The sequence below is a fragment of the Impatiens glandulifera genome, chromosome 5 (genome assembly GCF_907164915.1).
Source record: "Impatiens glandulifera chromosome 5, dImpGla2.1, whole genome shotgun sequence".
In the NCBI taxonomy this organism is placed as follows: domain Eukaryota; kingdom Viridiplantae; phylum Streptophyta; class Magnoliopsida; order Ericales; family Balsaminaceae; genus Impatiens; species Impatiens glandulifera.
Genome location: NC_061866.1, coordinates 744,777 through 764,105, shown reverse-complemented (window position 1 = coordinate 764,105; position 19,329 = coordinate 744,777). Strand labels below are relative to the sequence as shown.

At 34.2% G+C, this 19,329-nt stretch overlaps 1 protein-coding gene across 1 annotated transcript; it reads right to left on the bottom strand.

Annotated features, from left to right (window-relative positions):
- Window positions 1-264: 264 nt before the first annotated feature.
- LOC124937779 (secreted RxLR effector protein 161-like) lies at window positions 265-1,046 on the bottom strand. Its single transcript, XM_047478098.1, has 2 exons — window positions 396-1,046; window positions 265-294 (listed from the first exon to the last, which is right to left on the bottom strand). Exons 1-2 carry the CDS (start codon window positions 1,044-1,046, stop codon window positions 265-267), a joined length of 681 nt encoding a protein of 226 aa, XP_047334054.1.
- Window positions 1,047-19,329: the final 18,283 nt, after the last annotated feature.

Here is a 19,329-nt window from a genome sequence, read left to right as displayed (position 1 = left end):
TGGTATCCAGCAAAAGTGCTGACTAATCCACGGGCAGAGCCACTGAAAATATTCCACTATAATCGTTAACACGAATTACAGATACTGATAGTGCAAGAAAAACTAACACACAAGGCATTTATTTATAGGGCCAGGTCAAGACATTTTTCTTACTCACTTCCTATGTGGGACAAACACCAAAAAAGAATATTCTAGGCAAAGAAACCAACAAATCTCCACCTTGACTTGAATATTTCCCAGATAGCCAGATGCACCAGATGTACATTAAGTACCAGATGTGCCAGATGCATTACACTGAATGCCCAGATAAAAAACAGATGCATTACACCGAATGCCAAATGTGACCTGCTCTGCCTCAGGCCTTGCCCCTTCAAGGGCAATCAACAACTTCTAACATTGAGCAACTTCAAACAGTGTTGAAACTTGCTCTGCAGAACCGGCTTGGTAAACATATCAGCTGGATTGTCTGCAGTATCCACTTTGTTTACCTTGATCCTCTTCTCACTTCTCAGAAAATGGTACCTCACATCAATGTGTTTTGTTCTCTCATGGTGAACTTGATCCTTGGTTAAGCATATTGCACTCAAACTGTCGCAGTACACTAAAGCCTGATCGTGGTGTAGACCCAAGTTACTAACCAATCCTTTCAACCAGATTCCCTCCTTAGCAGCTTCTGTCAAAGCCATATATTCTGCCTCTGTAGTAGACAAAGTTACTGTCGGCTGCAGAGTAGCCTTCCAACTCACAACAGAACCACCAAGCGTGAATACATAACCAGTCATTGATCTTCTACTGTCTACATCTCCAGCATAATCAGAATCTGAGTAACCAGATACTAGACACTGACTATCACCACCATAACTGAGACCAATATCAGATGTACCCCTGAGATAGCGGAAAATCCTCTTCACTGCTTGCCAGTGTTCCTTACCAGGGTCTCCCATGAACCTACTGACAACACTAACAGCATGTGCAAGATCCGGTCTAGTGCAGACCATAGCATACATCAAGCTTCCCACTGCACTAGCATAAGGAACATGTGACATGTATTCCTTCTCCTGAGATGATTTAGGTGCAAATGCTACAGACAAATGTGCATTTGAATGGGCTTAGCAGTAGCCATTCCAAATCTCGATAGAACTTTCTGAATATATCCCTTCTGTGACAAGAATAGCTTCTTATGACTTCTATCTCTGTAGATCTCCATTCCCAAAATTTTCTTAGCAGCACCCAAATCCTTCATTTCGAATTCTATATTGAGTAGCCCCTTCAACTTTTGAATGTCAGACTTCTTCTCAACAGCTAGCAACATATCATCTACATACAATACCAAATAGATGAAGGAACCATCTTTGAGCTTGTTGTAGTAGACACAATTGTCATACGGACTCCTTGAATAGCCAATCTCAAACATGTAGCTATCGAACCGCTTATACCACTGCCTCGGAGACTGTTTCAATCCATATAAGGACTTCTTCAACTTGCAAACATAGTCCTCTTTTCCAGGTTCCTGAAAACCATCTGGCTGAGTCATGTATATCTCTTCTTCCAACTCTCCATGTAAGAAAACTGTCTTCACGTCTAGCTGTTCGAGTTCCAGGTCTTGATGTGCAACTATAGCAAGTAGCACCCTGATGGAAGTATGTCTGACTACTGGTGAGAATATCTCATTATAGTTCACTCCCTCTTTCTGACTGAACCCTCTAGCAACTAACCTAGCTTTATACTTGACCCCCTCAGCTGGTGACAACCCTTCCTTCTTCTTGAACAACCATTTACAAGTGACAACCTTTCTCTCTGGTGGTCTTCTAGCTAATTCCCAAGTCTGATTCTTTTGAAGTGACGCCATCTCATCTCCCATGGCAGCAAGCCATTGGATAGACTCAGTACCTGTAACAGCTTCCTTGTAGGTGGATGGCTCATGAGGATCCACTTCCTCTGCAACCTGTAAAGCATAGGCAACCATGTCCTCATAGCCATACATTATAGGAGGTACTCCAAAATTAGCTCTTCTAGGGCGATTAAGAGCTAGATTATGATGTTCTACAGATGATGATGGAGCAACTGGAAAATCTGCCTCTGAAAGTGGTTGAGAAAAACTCTCATCTGCTTCACAACTAGCCTCAGTCTTTTCCTGCTCCACCTGTTTCTTGACACCACAATCTACCGGAATGGTGAACTTCACAGTTGGGTTAACCATGGAATTTTCATCAAAGACAACATTCCTACTCAGAATAACCCTCCTCTCAGAAGGGGACCAGATCCTATATCCTTTCACACCATCCCCATAGCCTACAAATACTCCCTTCTTTGCTCTTGGCTCCAACTTCCCCTCATTGACATGATAGTAGACCGTGCAACCAAAAGTTCTCAAATTAGAGTAATCAGCAAGCTTCCCAGACCACAGTTCATAAGGAGTTTTCAGATTTATACCTGTGTGAGGTCCACGATTAATCAGATAGCATGATGTGTTAACTGCTTCAGCCCAAAACATTCTTGTTAACCCAGCATTTGAGAGCATACACCGAGCTCTCTCCAGTAGTGTCTGATTCATACGTTCTGCTACACCATTCTGCTGATGTGTATTCCTAACCGTATGATGTCTGGCAATCCCCTCAGTCTTGCAAAACTCATTAAACTCAGACCAACAGAATTCCAAACCATTATCAGTTCGCAACCTCTTGACCTTCTTCCCAGTTTGATTCTCCACTAATGCCTTCCACTGTTTGAAGTTCTTGAAAGCATCACTCTTATGCTTCATTATGAATATCCAGGTCATCCTTGAATAATCATCAATCAACGACAGAAAGTACCTGTGACCCCCCAAAGACTCTACACGTGACGACCCCCAACAATCAGAGTGGATGTAATCAAGTGTGCCTTTTGTTCTATGAATCGCTTTGGGGAACTTGCTGCGATGTAGTTTCCCAAAAACACAATGTTCACAAAACCCAAGATCCTTTATCTTATGCCCACACAGAAAATCATCTTTAGCCAAAATTTGCATCCCCCTCTCACTCATATGCCCAAGCCTCATGTGCCACAACTTCGTCATGTCTCCTTAGTCAATCTCGGAGGAAGCAACAGCAGCAGAATCATATAGCGTAGTACCTTGTAGAAGATACAAAGTGCCCCGCTTCACACCTTTCAGAATCACACCTGAACCATTGTAAACATGTAAAGCTCCACTTTCACCTTTGAAACTAAACCCCTTCTTGTCCAAAAGACTTAGAGATATGAGATTCTTCGTCATGTGTTGAACATGTCTAACTTCGTTCAGTGTACAGAATTTTCCATCATGAGTCCTAATCTTGATCGAGCCCATCCCAACCACCTTGCAGGTAGAGCTATTGGCCATAGAAATATTTCCACCATCCACCTGCTCATAGGTTGAAAACCATTCTCTCCTAGGACAAATATGGTAAGATGCTCCAGAATCCAGAACCCACACATCAGTGTAATGTGTGCGACCATCAGCAACTAAGGCAATATCCTCTTCGGAGTTTGTACCATCTTCAGCAACTGCAACAGTACCTGGTGCCTTCTCATGTTGTCTTTGTCTCTTCTTTGGACATTCATTCTTCCAATGTCCCTTCTCCTTACAGTAATTGCACACATCTGTTAGTTTCGGACCCCTACTGACTGGTTTCTTGGGGAACTTCTTTTTCCCCGGTTTACCATATCCCTGATGGTTGTTTGCTACTAGCCCAACAACCTGACTATCCGAAACAGTGCCACTGCAGCTATGTCGCAATTCTCTACTGTGAAGGGCAGATCTAACTTCTTCTAGAGCCAATGAATCTTTACCACTAATGAAAGACTCCCTAAAGTTTTCATATGATATTGGTAAAGAAACTAACAGAATCAAAGGCAGCATCCTCATCATCTATCTTAATATCAATATTACGCAGATCTAATAATATTGCATTTAATTGATCTAGATGGTCTCTAAGAGGTGTACCTTCCTGCATACGCAGACTGAATAGACGTTGCTTCAAAAGCAACTTGTTGGTTAAGCTCTTCTTCATGTATAAAGTCTCCAGCTTAGACCACAAACCAGCAGCGGTTTCCTCCTCAGCCACCTCAGTAATGATATCGTCTGCCAGAGCCAAGAGCAATGTCGAGTGTGCCTTCTCTTCCAAAGACTCCATATCAGCAGGTGGTGGGACAGGTGCAGGCTTCATCAAGGGAGCCCATAGGCCGTGTTGTTTCAACAATGCCCGAACCTTGATCTGCCACAGACTGAAGCTATTCCTCCCAGTAAACTTGTCGGCTTTCAAACTTTTACTTCCAACCATCGTTCTTGCCTGAGCAGATCTGAACAACCAAGCTCTGACCAGTTTGTTATAACGGATGCAAGAACAATGATAATAATAGTAAAAGACAGAATGAAAGCGACACCCGATTTAACGTGGTATCCAGCAAAAGTGCTGACTAATCCACGGGCAGAGCCACTGAAAATATTCCACTATAATCGTTAACACGAATTACAGATACTGATAGTGCAAGAAAAACTAACACACAAGGCCTTTATTTATAGGGCCAGGTCAAGACATTTTTCTTACTCACTTCCTATGTGGGACAAACACCAAAAAAGAATATTCTAGGCAAAGAAACCAACATGTATCTTTATCAGGCCCAATTAGCAGGATATCAAAAGATTAGAGATTCCATCTTCAAAATTTTTAGCAAAGTTTCATGAAGTTCAATATTTTCACGTTAATGGATGCGGAATTCTAAAGTATTTTGGGTTGAACACGTCTTCACGAGTTAAGCCTTAAGTAAATCTTATTTTCAGAAAAAGTTAAGGTTTATTTGTTTAAAAAAAATTAAAGTTTATCATCTTAGACGAAATTTGATAGGTTAAAATTAGAAACTCCGAATACTATTGTCCACGTTCCAATTTTTTTTCATTTGTCCGGTGATAACCGACCAGAGACGTTTTCAATTTTTTGATTGTTACCTTCATTTGGTGAGCCTTGTCATATTTATAACATTTTTACATTGGACTGATTAAAAACTTACTAATTATAAAATGTGGGGACTAGAAACTTACTGTTGTAAAGAGTTTTATTTATTAATTTTGTTAATGCTAATAATGAGTTCAAGTCATTTTCAAAAAATTATTCATTTAATTGTTCTAAATGAGTATGAAGTATTTAACAATATTTTTTTTTTCCGGATTGTAGTAATATAATGGAAGGTAAATCTACAAGTTTTCAACGTTTAAATTTCGAAGAAAATGAGGACAGTACAGAAACTGATGTTAATGTTATCAACAAAGGTTAGAATATAATAATGAGATTTTTCCTTAATGTATGAATGATAATATTGTTTTTTGTTTGATATAGATTTGGATAAAAATGATTCATTTATCATAAAAGACTTTGTACTACAATTAGGAATGGAGTTTGAGACAGAAGAAAAAGCGTATGACTTTTATTTGGCATATGCTAAGAGGGCAAGTTTTGGCATAAGAAAATCTCGTAGTCATAGTGATAATTTGGGTAAAATATTGGATAGAGTCTTTTGTTGTAGTGCTCAAGGTAAGATGGAAAAAGATAAATGGTCGGTTTATGTGAATAACAGTCGGCCTGAAACAAGATTGAGTTGTGAAGCTAAAATGAAGATCTGTAACCGAACAAGTGACATGTTTATTGTGGTACAATTTTTAAAAGAGCATAATCATCATCTTTCAAGTCTAAACAAGACTCACCTACACAGAAGCCATATAAAAATTTATTCTTTAACTATAATATAGATTGGAATGGCAAGTGACGTCATAATTCCTCCAAAAGTATCTTATGATCTCATTGCAAGACAAATGGGAGGGAAATAATTTGTAGGTTTTATTCCTAAAGTTTACAGAAATTACTCACGTTCGAAAAGAACAAGTATGATGGTTAGAGACACATGAGGTGTTTTAGAATATTTTCAAAAACAACAATCTAGTGATAATATCTTTTATTATGCTATTCAAGTAGACGAGGATGATTTGATAACAAATATTTTTTTGTCTGATGCAAAAATGAAAGCTGATTAATATAATTTTGGAGATGTTGTTTGTTTTGATACAACATATAAGAAGAACAATGAGGGCCGCCCACTTACATTATTTGTAGGTATTAATCACCATAAGAAATCAATAGTTTTTGGTGTTGCTTTATTGTATGATAAAAGTTAGTTGGCGTTTAAATGGTTGTTCGATACATTTGTTGAGATTATGGGTGGGAGAAAACCCACAACAATTACAGATCAAGATGCAGCAATGGAAAAAGCCTTAGCCTCTACATGACCAACAACACATCATCGATTGTGTATTTTGCATATTTATCAGAATGCCGCTATACATTTGAGTGGTATTTTTTATGAGTTTAGAGAGTTTGCTAAGGATTTTTCCACATGTGTATATGAACTCGATGAAGAGAAAGACTTTTTTCAAGCATGGTCCATGATGTTGAATAAGTATTCACTAGAAAATAATGATAATGATTGGTTGAAGCGTATGTTTTTGATTAGAGAGAAATGGGCTTTGGTGTATGGATGACACATGTTTTCTGCAGATATGACTATAACCCAAGAGTTGAAAGTTTGAACCGCCTTGTGAAAAAGTACGTCTCTTATAAACACACATTTTCAGTATTCTTTCATCATTTTGAAAGGTTTATTGAAGATCGTCGATATATGGAATGAAAAACTGATTTCAAATCAAATCATAGTACTCCTTGTTTACGACATCCTATTGGAATTTTAAAACAAACAAGAAAGATTTACACTCCCGAGGTATTCAAGTGGTTTGAAGACGAATGGTTCAAATGTCATGATTATAGCGTCGAAACTTGTGTTAAGGGTGTTGGTTCATTGGTGAAATATAAAGTTATTCCTCGAGGCAAGGGTTATCATCATATAGTTACACTTCATCCATCATGTGAAAGAGTTAAGTGTGATGGTAGAAAATTTGAGTTTGCGGAAATCTTGTGTTCTCATGTTTTTAAAATATATACAATCACTAATGTCTTTGACATTCCCAATGAGTACATATTGAAAAGATGGACACGAGGTGCTAAGGTTGGATATGTTGGAGTCAAAGATTCAAATGTTTATGAACATTATTTGGAGCCTAAAATACTTTAGAGTATCCTATATAAAGAAATGTGTTGGTTGTTTGTTTAGTTGAGTATCAAGACAGCGAAGAACAAAAACACTTACAAGATTATTAAAGATAGTCTTTTGGGTTTGTGTAAGGTGGTAGATGCGAATTTGCATTTTATTGAGTCAACTACCTATAGTTTTTTCAATAATAAAGAGGAGATAACAACTGATGAAGGGCCTTCTATGGCGAAAGGGATTAAAAAAAACATGTTTCAAGCAAGAGATTAAAAGGTGGTCTAGAAAAGATATCAAAAAAGAGGAAATCCTTGAAGAAGATCAATCAACCATCACTAGCCAGCTCTATTTTCATGTGTGCCTGATGGACAATATAAACAACAAATGAATAGTGTTTAGAATTATTTTAGTTATGTAGTACTGTTGTAATTGGTGTCAAAAGTTTCAACAACTATTTTTGTTTTGTTTTAGATGATGACACATCCGCATGCACTTGATGACTCCGCTGATAGTTTGAGTATGACTGAAATTCAAGCTTCACAAATTCTGTTAGCACCACATTCTCAAGTATATTTGTAATCTTACTTATTCAGTAATTTATCATCCTGATTTTAAGATCCAGCTAGTCACCGAGGCAAGTTGTTTTATCATACTTGTTTAATATTGGGATTTTGCAAATAAATAAGTTTTTTTTAAAATCTAAAATAAAATTGTGTTTAGATTTATTTTAGAGATAATAATGTTATAATTGATGTCAAAAGTTTATAAAATTACATTTTTTGTTTTAGCATATAACTCATATGCATGCACATGGTGATTTCGTTGATAGTTTGAGTATATCTAGAACTCAAACTTCACAAGTTCTATTAGCACCACATTTTCAGGTACATTCATAATCCTACTTTTAAAATATTTATTAATAAATTGAAACAAATATGTAATTATCATATTTTATTGATTTTGCAGAATGCACAAGTAGCCTATATGAATTCAAATCCAAGATACTTGAGTTATTGTAGTTCACAACCGTCGATATTTTGGTCAAATACACAATTGGTATTTATTGTTATACAAATACTATTTAGTCATATATTTAAGTGTTTTTTTTTATTAAATTGGAGAATATTATTGATTAATTATTGAATAATTTCGAATATTTATAATTGTTGTAGTTGGAACAACAATGATATTGGTTCTTCTTAGAGACAAGAGGCCGAAGGATGCTATAATATATCCGTTGAACAAATTAGAGAATGATGCAGTAATATTTGTAAAATATAAGTTTTTCTCTATTTTGAATACATTGTTGTGATATCATGTCAAGTGTAGTACTTTTTGTGATTGTATGTCAAATATATGTGATTTTCTCAATCCAAGGAATCTCGACCTGATCAAACTCTTCATTCTGATAAATTATCGGGTTTCATCAAGGATTTGCGAGATGAAATTGAGGGTGCATAAGGTGAATCTCGGGCAATGATTATCGTGTCTCGAGCCTCATCTCCATATAAGGAACTAGAGTGGTCAATTCAAGTAAGTCTTCGACCTAAACCTATTCGCTCATCTCCAGTTGGCTCCCATATTGTATCTTCGTCTCCCATATTGTTAGATTAATTTAAATAAAGAAAAGAGAAAATTAATTAAAAGAGAAATAATTAATTAAGGAAAAATATCTTAATAAACTTAGGTGAATAAGTTTTAATCAATATGACATAGTTTTAATGATGTGGTTTGAACAAAACTAAGTTGTGTAAATTGTCTATGCGCAGGTATAGCTCAAGGGACGCATGCCTTCATCAGACGTGTTGTCTGAGCAATCGCAAATAAACGTCATTTGAACTTCTACAGATGTGATAGTCTGAAGAAGTGCGCGAGCAGACGTAGTCTGATCTTCTACAAACGGTTAGTCTAAAGAAGTGCGCGAGCATACGTCGTTTGAAATTTCAATATCTTCATTAAATAACATTTAAATCATGTGTACCGAGCTTGTGATAAGTTGTCTACGTATTCTCATAAAAGAAGAAATCATGTACGAACGTAGTTCCGAGATTGTTTCATAGATAGATTGTAACTCTAGTGGTTGAACTCTTGTATTGGGAGTCATGTTAATTTTTGTGAAACTATGAATTTTGAAATTTTGTTTTGTGTTTTTGATTTTTATTAGGACGAATCCATGACAGGCTGCTTACGTACTCTCATAACAAGGAGAGATTAGGTCTGGACGTAGTTCAATACTCGTGAGGCTAAATCTCTTGGTGATTGTCGTGAATGAATTTCATTACGCATGTTCTAGACGAAGTATCTTTTGTGCGTCAACTTTAAAGGGTGCTGAGAGTTCTTCTCCGTCTAAGGTGGTCAATCTCGTGACACCACCTAAGAATAACTTCTTAACAAATTAGGGTCATTCCCATGGAGTTTGAAAGTTTCCTCTAGTGTCTAGTATCCGTAGGTTCTTCTTTAGGACCAGATCACCATCTTGTATGTTCCGAGACCTTACTTTCTTGTTTAATGTTGTACACATTTGTCTTTTATATTCTTGTGTGTGACATAACACATCTAAACGTTTGTCTTCCGTAAGAGTTATTTGATTGTATCGAGACTTGCATCAATCTTCTTCCACAAATTGTATTTCGAGAAGTACTTTCAAGGTAGAGACTTTTATTTTGATGGGTTGCACAACATCCATTTTGTAGACTAACTCAAATGGAGTGTCTCTTGTTAATGTTTGAATGGTCGTTCTATCGACCAAAATGGTGTAGGGTAACTTCATGGGTCAGTTTTTATAAGTTTGTATCATCTTCTCGATTTATTGTGAAAAAGTATTGAATTCTCATTTAGAAAAATTATTAAGAAAAAATTAAAATTAATTAAGAATTAATGCAACTTGTTGTTCAATTTTATTTTATTTCAAAGTTGCAAACAAAAATAAAAAATTAAAGATGAATATTTCTTAATATATAATATGTTGTATAGTTTTACTAGTTAAAACTAATTATTCATTTCAAAATTTTGTCTAATTTTGTAACACATTTTCTTCAATTTCACTCTAACAAATGAATCTTCATCTTGTAAATAACAATATTTTTAATATTTACTATAACAATATCTTGTCTACAATTGACCACGGATGGTTTAATTTTTTTCTTTATTGTTTTAGCTTAAATTTAAAGAATAGTTTAAATCAAATTATTTTGTTTTCTATTTTTAACTTTTTTTTGCAAGATATATTTATATTTATTTTTTATATTTATTTATTTATAAATATATATAAGTTACATATTAGCGTTAATAATATTTTTTTTACAAATTTAATTGCACTTTAATATAAGATTAGAGTTTTCTATCTTTTGTGGTTACTTATCATTTACTATTATTTAGAATTAAAATTATAATTGTAAAAATTGGTAAATACGTAATATTATATATTTATATGATATTCTAAAATATTAACAATATTATTTGTATTAACTCTTCATATTAAAGTTGTTATAATATTTGTAATTATTAATTTTTTATAAAATGTTGCATCATATAAACAATAAAATATTAATCAAAATTTGTACTGACTATTTTAGCAACACTTCGTTTTAAGTGATTGATTTTTTTTTTTTTTTTTTTATCAATAATCAGTTAGTTGAAAAAAAAAATGTTATAATGATTCACTCTTTTGTATTTATATTGTAATTTAAGTTCTGTATTATCAAACTGTGTACATATTAATTTGTAGTGTTTTTCATATTAAAAGTGTTTGTAGATCCTACAATATTGTTATCATCGATATATTATTTGATTTTTATTAAAAAAAACGACATATTCCTTTGGAGATCACAATTATTGTTATGTTTTTGTTTTGTGATTAAATCATTATTTATTTTGTAATATTGATGATGCATATTTAATAAATAATATAATAATACAAAAACAGGAAGATCATTCTTAATTGAGATTGTGATGATATGATATTTGGGATTGGTGGTTCACATTAATTCTTGATTTTTAGTAAATGATAAAAAATATATATTAATTTCTTGGTAAGTGGCGTGATTGGCATGCCACGTGGTGGCGGTCCATTTTAATAATATATAGCAATGTCCTTACTACCCTACCCTAATAATGCAATTTAAACGCCACATGGGGTACTTAATTGATAAGGTCTTGACGTTAACTATACCTAAACTAATTATTAATTAATCATCATCTTATCCATAAAAGGTTAATTTATATATATAATTGGGACCGAAGAAAAACCAATTAAATAACATATGGGACGGTTGAATTTTCAAAAGAAGAATTCGGGAAAGTTTTTTTTAAACGGTTAAAATTATTTTATTAAAATTTTAAAAATGGGAAGGTCAAAATCACAAAACACTAGCACAAATGAAACTAGACTTTGTGATTTTTGACACAAAAAATTTACGCATCTACTTAAGAATTATATTATGAGTTTTTTGATTGTGTTGAGGATGATAGGTGGATGTTTTTCTCTAATTGATGTTTGTGTCACGTTATTGATCTGTATTGTAAATATTTCAATAACTCTTTGTTTATCTCATTGTTTATAACAATATTCTTATTGATCATATTTTCGTATATAAATTAACCTCCTCGGTTTTGTTAAATTTTGAAACCACCACCGCCAATCTTTTTGTCAAAAGCATCCTTTAGTATGCATTTTTTTGTCAACCCACCCAAATTTCATTCTTGGTACATAGTGGTACCTAAATCACAAGTGAAGATCTGTTATGCCATATAAATATTAATCAAAATGAGAAAAATCAATACAACTCAAAAACAGTAAAGAAAAAAAAACTTATATATACAACTCATCAACATTCTAATTCAAGTTCTTCAAATGATGAGATCAAATTGAAGTTGAACAATTATTATTTTTTAAGCACAACAAAAACATTGGGTTCGGTAAAAGTTATTTGAATAACCTAAAGAGAGAAAAAAATTATGATGGATAATGATTTTGAGAAGTTGAGAATATGTTTTTGATAAAAAAAAATTAAATGTAATTATATATATATAATAAAAAATAATAATTATTCAAATTGCTTCATTCAAATAGTCTAAATCTAATAGATCACTAATCATTCATTTCCATTACCTGTAAATTATACCATTTAGACTCACCATATCAGGTCTAGATTTCTCCAATATTACTGTCTTAACAACTAATAAAAACTCCATCAAAGAAACTACTTGATCCCCTCTTTGAATTTCGTTAAGTAACCAGTAGAGCACTCTGCTCCAATGTTAAAGCAGGTAACCAATCAATATTGCTTTGATACCATTGTTAGGTTTTGTAACAACAAAATTACGTATCTTCTTAGAAATCAAACTCTGCTCTTAAACAAAAGAAGTGATAACACTAGGAATGATTGAAATACTCAACAATCAAAAGTTCCTCCAACATCTCTCTAGATTAACCAAAGAACAAAGAAGGAATCAAAAAACCCTAATGTGTTCACTCTCTCTCAACCTTACTGTGTTAAGAAAAAAAAATATAATTTTTTTTATTTATAACCTAACTTGTTTTCATAACAGAAAACCCTGACCTGTTAACTTACCCGGAAGTTAAAACCCGACTCAATGACAATTGAACACCTCAACCAAATATAAGATATGTTGGTTAATAAATTAAGTGATTTAATAAATTAAAAGGGAGTGAAAAGATGTTAAATCGAATAAAGCCAATGACAAACTAGCTAGTTGTGATCGATATAAAATGAAAGGGGGGTCATTTTCGTTATCCAAACATGAGACACACAGACACAGACGTACGACAATAAGATTAACTTAGCTTACAGTACTATATGTATGACTAATGGTGGCCCGGCCGCCTGGCCGGAATCATAATCCATACAGTGGCGCAGTAGCTTCTTTCCTTCACGTGCTCTTTTTTGTTGGCTTCCTCGTAACAACATAATTAAGCCCGGCCCCGGTCCCGACCCACAAGAAAAAGAACACCAAATGTTAAACTTGAGAGAGAGAAAGAAAGTTGCATGGTTCATGCACGTAATTAATACATATGCATTGAATTCAATTATGAAATGGGGAATAATTAGAATAATCCAGAGTGTTGAGATAAGAAGTATATAATAATTGGACCAATTTGTGTGCGTGTGTGTGTGAAAGAGAGATCACTCTTGAAGAAAGATCATGTGGGTGCATGTGAATTATTGAGCTGGAAAAACATGCCCATCATTGTGTCGTTTTGGGAGTAGAAGAAATTACTTCTCTTTATCATCATTAGCTCAACCGTCTATATATATATAATTGCCACCGGCCTCACTATAATAACCCCTCATTAATTTCTCGTTTCTCTTCTATGTGTTCATCAAGTGGGCTTTTGCTTGTCTCGAGCTTATCAGTCCAAGCCAAGAAAAGGAGGGAAAGTTCTTCATCGTCCTCTAAAAGGGTACTGGTGATGATGATCAAGAGATCAAGGACCACACTCCAAGGTTCTAGAAATCGACGGTACTTGAGTACCCCTTTAACTAAGAGGTTGAAAAAACTTAGGAATCTCATTCCAAATCTCTATATCCCTGATCAATCCTTTATAAGTGTCCACAATATTGTACACCTTTTCAAAGAAACATCAGATTATATATTCTTCCTACAGAAAAGAGTCAAAGACATGAAGATTATGGTTCATACTTTGTCTTCTTCGCCGCCGCCGCCGCATATCCTTTAGATTATGTTGGATTGGAACACCTACTACTTTGACTACTAGAAATTGCTGTAACAGATTGTAAGTCTGTTTAATTAATTCCTTTTGTGAAATTATATATATGATCGATGGGAGTGATGTGTGTTTAGTTCATTTGTATGAAATTAAGTTCTTGGGAAGGAAAGACTTATTTATTTGCATGTCTTTTCTCATTATTATATTTTAGTTTTTCAGGCTAAATTAAGGAAATCTCGTTTCAGAAGTCACCCACATTAATTGTTACCAGATTTATTTTGATGTAGGTAGAGTCTAGCTGGCTGTTCATTCATTTGTTATTTGTATTGTTGGTGTATTTTTTTTTTTTTGTGATAATGGATTTTTTAATGAGAAAAGATGCTTATATTTGTTTTATTAATAACTCCGGAAATTTTGTTTTGATTACAATTTACTTTAAAAACACTTAAAAATAATTTAGTATTTGTATATAGGCACAAGTTCTTACCTAACATTCAAATGTTTAAAGATGGTCATGGTAGGTAGTTTAAAAAATCAACCAAATAAATAAATTTATATAGAGCTAAATTTAAATAAAATAAAATAATGCATACAATATCTAAAATAAAACTATATTTGTTTTCAAGTCAAGTCATATGTTTCCCTAAGAAAACATAAGTTTGAGTTCAATTAGTACTAGTAACACTCTAAATAAATTCAGGTTTAAATATATCACTCACTAATCTTACAAACAAATACTATTATTAAATATATATATATATATATGTAATGATTTGCGATTTTACAGAAGCGTGAAAATGTATACGGATCCTTCAATACGTTTGTTCCTTTGTCCTTAGTGATGATGAGCGAGACTTTTCACATTGGAAAGTTGAGAAGGGTAAAGTTTAACTCTCGTTAGGTCTGTGATTTGATTGGAAGCATGGACACACAATATTCACTGGTGAAAACTGGGATTTTAGGACAGCATTATCTGCCCTTAAAGTCCATCAAACTGTCGGTAATAGAATACATTCAACGGTTTTAATATCTGTCGACGAAAGGAAAAAGATTTTTCATGGCAGTGTTCCAAAAACTTTCGTGTAAAATGGACTGGGCAACACCAACAGTTTTAGATAAAATTGTCGACAGGTAGCTTAATCAACACCAACAATTTTAAATAAAATTGTCGGCATGTAGTTTAATCAACACCAACAGCCTTAGCTAAAAACTGTCGGCCATCCTTTTATAAAAAAGAATTATTTATTTTTTTCATTCCCTAATCCCTGTTCATACCAAATATCAGCACTACGAAATATCAGCAATTATCAATCAAAACATATATAGCAAAAATAAAACTTACATAACAAAAATAAGAATCATAATACGCAAAATGTATCTAGTTCACTTAACATACACGTCTTCATAAAAACTACTAATATGAAGGTGGGGCGGGAAATATGACACTAAGAATGCAATTTGTTCTTGTAATGTAGCTTGAACTGATTCATGTTTAGCTTGTTTTGCAATCAACTCCTGTACCTTTGCCCTAAGAGTCTCATTCTCTTCTCGCAAAGCCTGACTGTTTCTTTGCGCATTATTTTCACCCCTTCGATCTTCTCTAAAATGTGTAACTCGTATACCAGATCCCATTCCCATTCCCATTACCCTTCCATGTCCTTGGGGTCTGAAAACGGTCTCTGTCAAAGCGAAGTCATTCATCTCCGGATTCTCAGCTAGCGCTTGCTCCATCTACGTCTGCACATTTAAAATAATAAAATTATATATTTTAATTGTTAGGTACTTAAATGTGGTATTATACTTACTATCTTTTTTTGAGCTAGTGCATTTAGGTGTCGATGTGAGATTCTCTCTAGTCGGCTTCGGAGTCTAAGTCTGTCTAAACTTCTTTATGTATGTCGGAGGGCATCCTAGAGTTTCATGCATCTCTCGTTCGACTTGAGAATATGGCTTACTTCCCGTGTGATGGGCATATCTCACATTCCCCCTATTCTGGATACCTATCGCGCTCTTTCTCTACATTTCAAAAAATAACAGTTGAAATAGTTAATGAATGTTAAGATAAGGTTTCAAATACTATATATGTACCTTAAAGTTCTCCGTGAAATAACGGTTATCCAAGATGTAATTCCAATCTGTCTACGAGTACTCATCGGGTTTTTTCTCACGAATAAGTGCCTCATTTCCCTCCCCTCTCCTAATCTTGGCATGCAAATAACTTCGTCATCTATCCCATATCAATTTGGCATGTGCTATTCCAGTCTGTCGGTACGTATCAATATGCTCCGAAAACGTATCAAATGGATCTTGAAAAGTTTTGTGTTAAAGTAACGAATAAACTAAAAAATGGACAATATTAATAAATAATGTTTTAACTTCTCACTGTGATAGTTCGCCACAAGTTATCAAGTTGCAAATAACTCAAATTTTTCCACTTGAGTAAACAATGTGAAATAGAATTGGCGTTTCGGACAACTAACCCAAATGTCTAGAAGAAAGTTTCTAGTTATCAACGAAAGGCCTCCCGTCCACCGAATTGAACGTCAAGCGCACCTTTGATCCATGTGACCTTCTCGAGAGAGCGATGTTCTTATTTTTCCCTCGTCTCCTCGTAGAGGAAGTACCTAAAAATGATACAAAATAATATAATAAGAAAATTACAGTTTTATAGAAAGATTAATCGAGAATAAAAATTACCTATATCTCTAGTTGAAGTGGGCTCCTCCTGATTAGCCTCGGGGGCGAGTGCTAAACTCTCCTCATCATCCATCTGAGGTAACGCATCATCACAGTTCGATGCGTTTTCTCTACTCCTAAGGTCTTCCGTCTGACGAAGTAAATTCCTAAACGACTTTGGTGGCATTGACCCTGAAAAAATAAGAGTTTAAACAGTGAAGTTAGTTTAAGAATAAATAAGTGCATATTTGTAATAAAAAACTATTTAACCTTTACTAAATGTATGTGAAACGCGGATTTATTTTTGTTACAATCTTCCAATCGGGTCGTGATGCCATATCAGGGGCGTATAATACTAATTTCGCTTGTTTGGCTAATATAAAAGGTTTATGATGTTTGTTTTTAGAGTTCGATTGACATTTATACTTTCAAAGTCATATTTATCGACTTTGATTCCACGTTCTCCAGAATGCACATCAAATCATTTACACTTGAAGGGGATAACTCATTTTCCACAAAGTATTGCACTTGGATAGTGTCAGTTAAAACTCCGTAGTATGTCAAAGTATTGGAGCCATTGTTGTCAACAACAACAACTCCACTATTTTGAGTGGTTAAACCTTCATCGTGTTTTTCTGTATTGAATTTGTACCCGTTAATTTTACACCAAACGAACTTGGTCGAATACATAGTTGGACCCGATCCCAAAATCTTTAGATCTTTTGATATTTCGATATTGTCTGTTAATTGGGCGACCAACGGTTCCCAAAAACAACACAATGTCATTAAATTCAAATTAAGATTATATCATTAACTCACTTGTACAATGATTAACTTACCTTATTCTTAAAGTATAATGCGTAACCTTTGTCAAATTCAATAATTGACTTTGTGTTACCGCATTCCTGTATATACTCGCTGCATATATGTTGTATTTCAAAAAATTGGTAGCATAATACTATTAAAAGTCAATGTTAAATTATATATAATATTCATACTTGTAAAATGGTTATGCTTCTGGGCAATTTTTTAATATGTACGAATGCACTCGCTCTCGATCGTCAGGTTCAAAAGAATAAACTGTTCCCGTGAATAATTTTTCCAATGTGGCAAATATGGATAAACTTGTATTTGGGTTAATCGAAATTTGTGATGAATCTCCGTCTTCCAAATATCTAGCACATAGAATAATACTCTCATTTACAAGATAATTCTCACTTATTGAACCTTCGGGATAGTTTTTATTCCGTAAATATATTTTCAGTGTACAAATGTAATGTTCAATTTGGTACATCCATCTATATTGAATCGGTCCCCCAAGCAAAGCTCGAGTGATAAATGAACCGGAAGATGCACCATTATGTGAAAAAACGATGATGAAAAAATCTTTTCAATTTGCAAAGTGTCATCGCAATATCCAATTGAAGTTGTTCTAGGTCCTCTAAAATCACTGCTTTGGAACACAACAATCGAAAGAACCTAGATAAATTCACTATAGCATCGTACACTTCATCTGGAAATAAGTCACGTGTAGCTAAAGGGACAAGGTATTCTAACATTATGTGACAATCATGACTTTTCATTCCCGAAATCTTCTTCTCTTCCTAATTTATACAACCACCAATATTAGAGAAAAAGCCTTCCGACAATCTTAGATCCTTTAAGAATTGACAAAAACGTCTTCGAGAATCGGAGACAATGTGAAAGGTGCTTCAGGATAATGAATCGCACATCCAACATTCACAGGAAGTAAAGAATGTCTTATGTTCAAGATTTGTAAATCCTTGCGAGCCTCAGGACCACCTTAGTTTTTTCTTTCACATCCATGATTGTTCCTAGAACACTGTCACATATATTTTTCTCAATGTGCATCACATCTAAATTATGTCTCAACAAATGTGTTTTCCAGTATGAAAAATCAAAGAAAATACTGAGCTTGTTCCAATTGTCTCCTCGAGATTCATGACATATTATTGTTCTTTTCCTACGGTCCGTAATTAGAACTGTGCCTCTCAAATACCGTGCTTGCATATATGATTCTCGTCCTATTAAAAGTTCGAGGGGTGCTCTAAATTCAGTATGATCATCAAACGAATCTTTTTCCTTCTGGTATTTGTGGTTTGGTGGAAGAAAACGACGAGGAGACATGAAGCACTGCTTCTTCCAATTAGTTAATCTCAATGATGCGGTGTTGTTGTTATAACACAGACAAGAAAGTTTCCCTTTTGTACTCCATCCAGATAAGTTTGCATAGTATGGAAAGTCGTTTATTGTCCACATCAATGCCGCCCTCAAAGTGAAGTATTTTGAAGTGTGTGCATCAAAAGTTCTCACACCGGTATGCCACAACTCAGTCAACTCTTGTATCAAAGGCTGAAGAAATATATCAATTGAATCTCCTGGACTCCTCAGCCCCGAAATTAACATTGATAAAATAAAATTACTTGAATCCATTCAGATAGTAGGGTACATTATAAGAAATGAGGATTTCTCTCTTCCTGTACTAGTCTCTGTATAATTTAAGAACTTGTCAACTCCTTCCTCAAATTTTGGATGATCTCGACGCAAGTCATCCATGTTTTCTCGGGTACTTGCATTCTAATAATTTAATCACAAAATATTATCAGAACGCTAAATAGTAAAATACACATCATCTATGAATATACTTTTCTATACAAAGAGAGACATCAATAAAAGGCTTGCAATTTTATACTCAACATGATTTCTATAGTTCACCAAGTTTTCATCAGCTTTCCAAATTAACCGTCTAAATTTGAGAGAGAGATCAACCTAACCTTTCAGCATAATTATTCTTCCTCCTTTGGTGAGTTTTCTGGTGTCTTCAGAACTGCAAA

Bases quoted from the DNA above. Each gene is read 5' to 3' on its own strand.
- LOC124937779 (XM_047478098.1), bottom strand. From the start codon at position 1,046: ATGTCACATGTTCCTTATGCTAGTGCAGTGGGAAGCTTGATGTATGCT. The intron at 295-395 runs GTTAGAAGTTGT...CTGGGCATTCAG, and splicing joins ACTGTTTGAAGTTGCTCAAT to TGTAATGCATCTGGCACATC.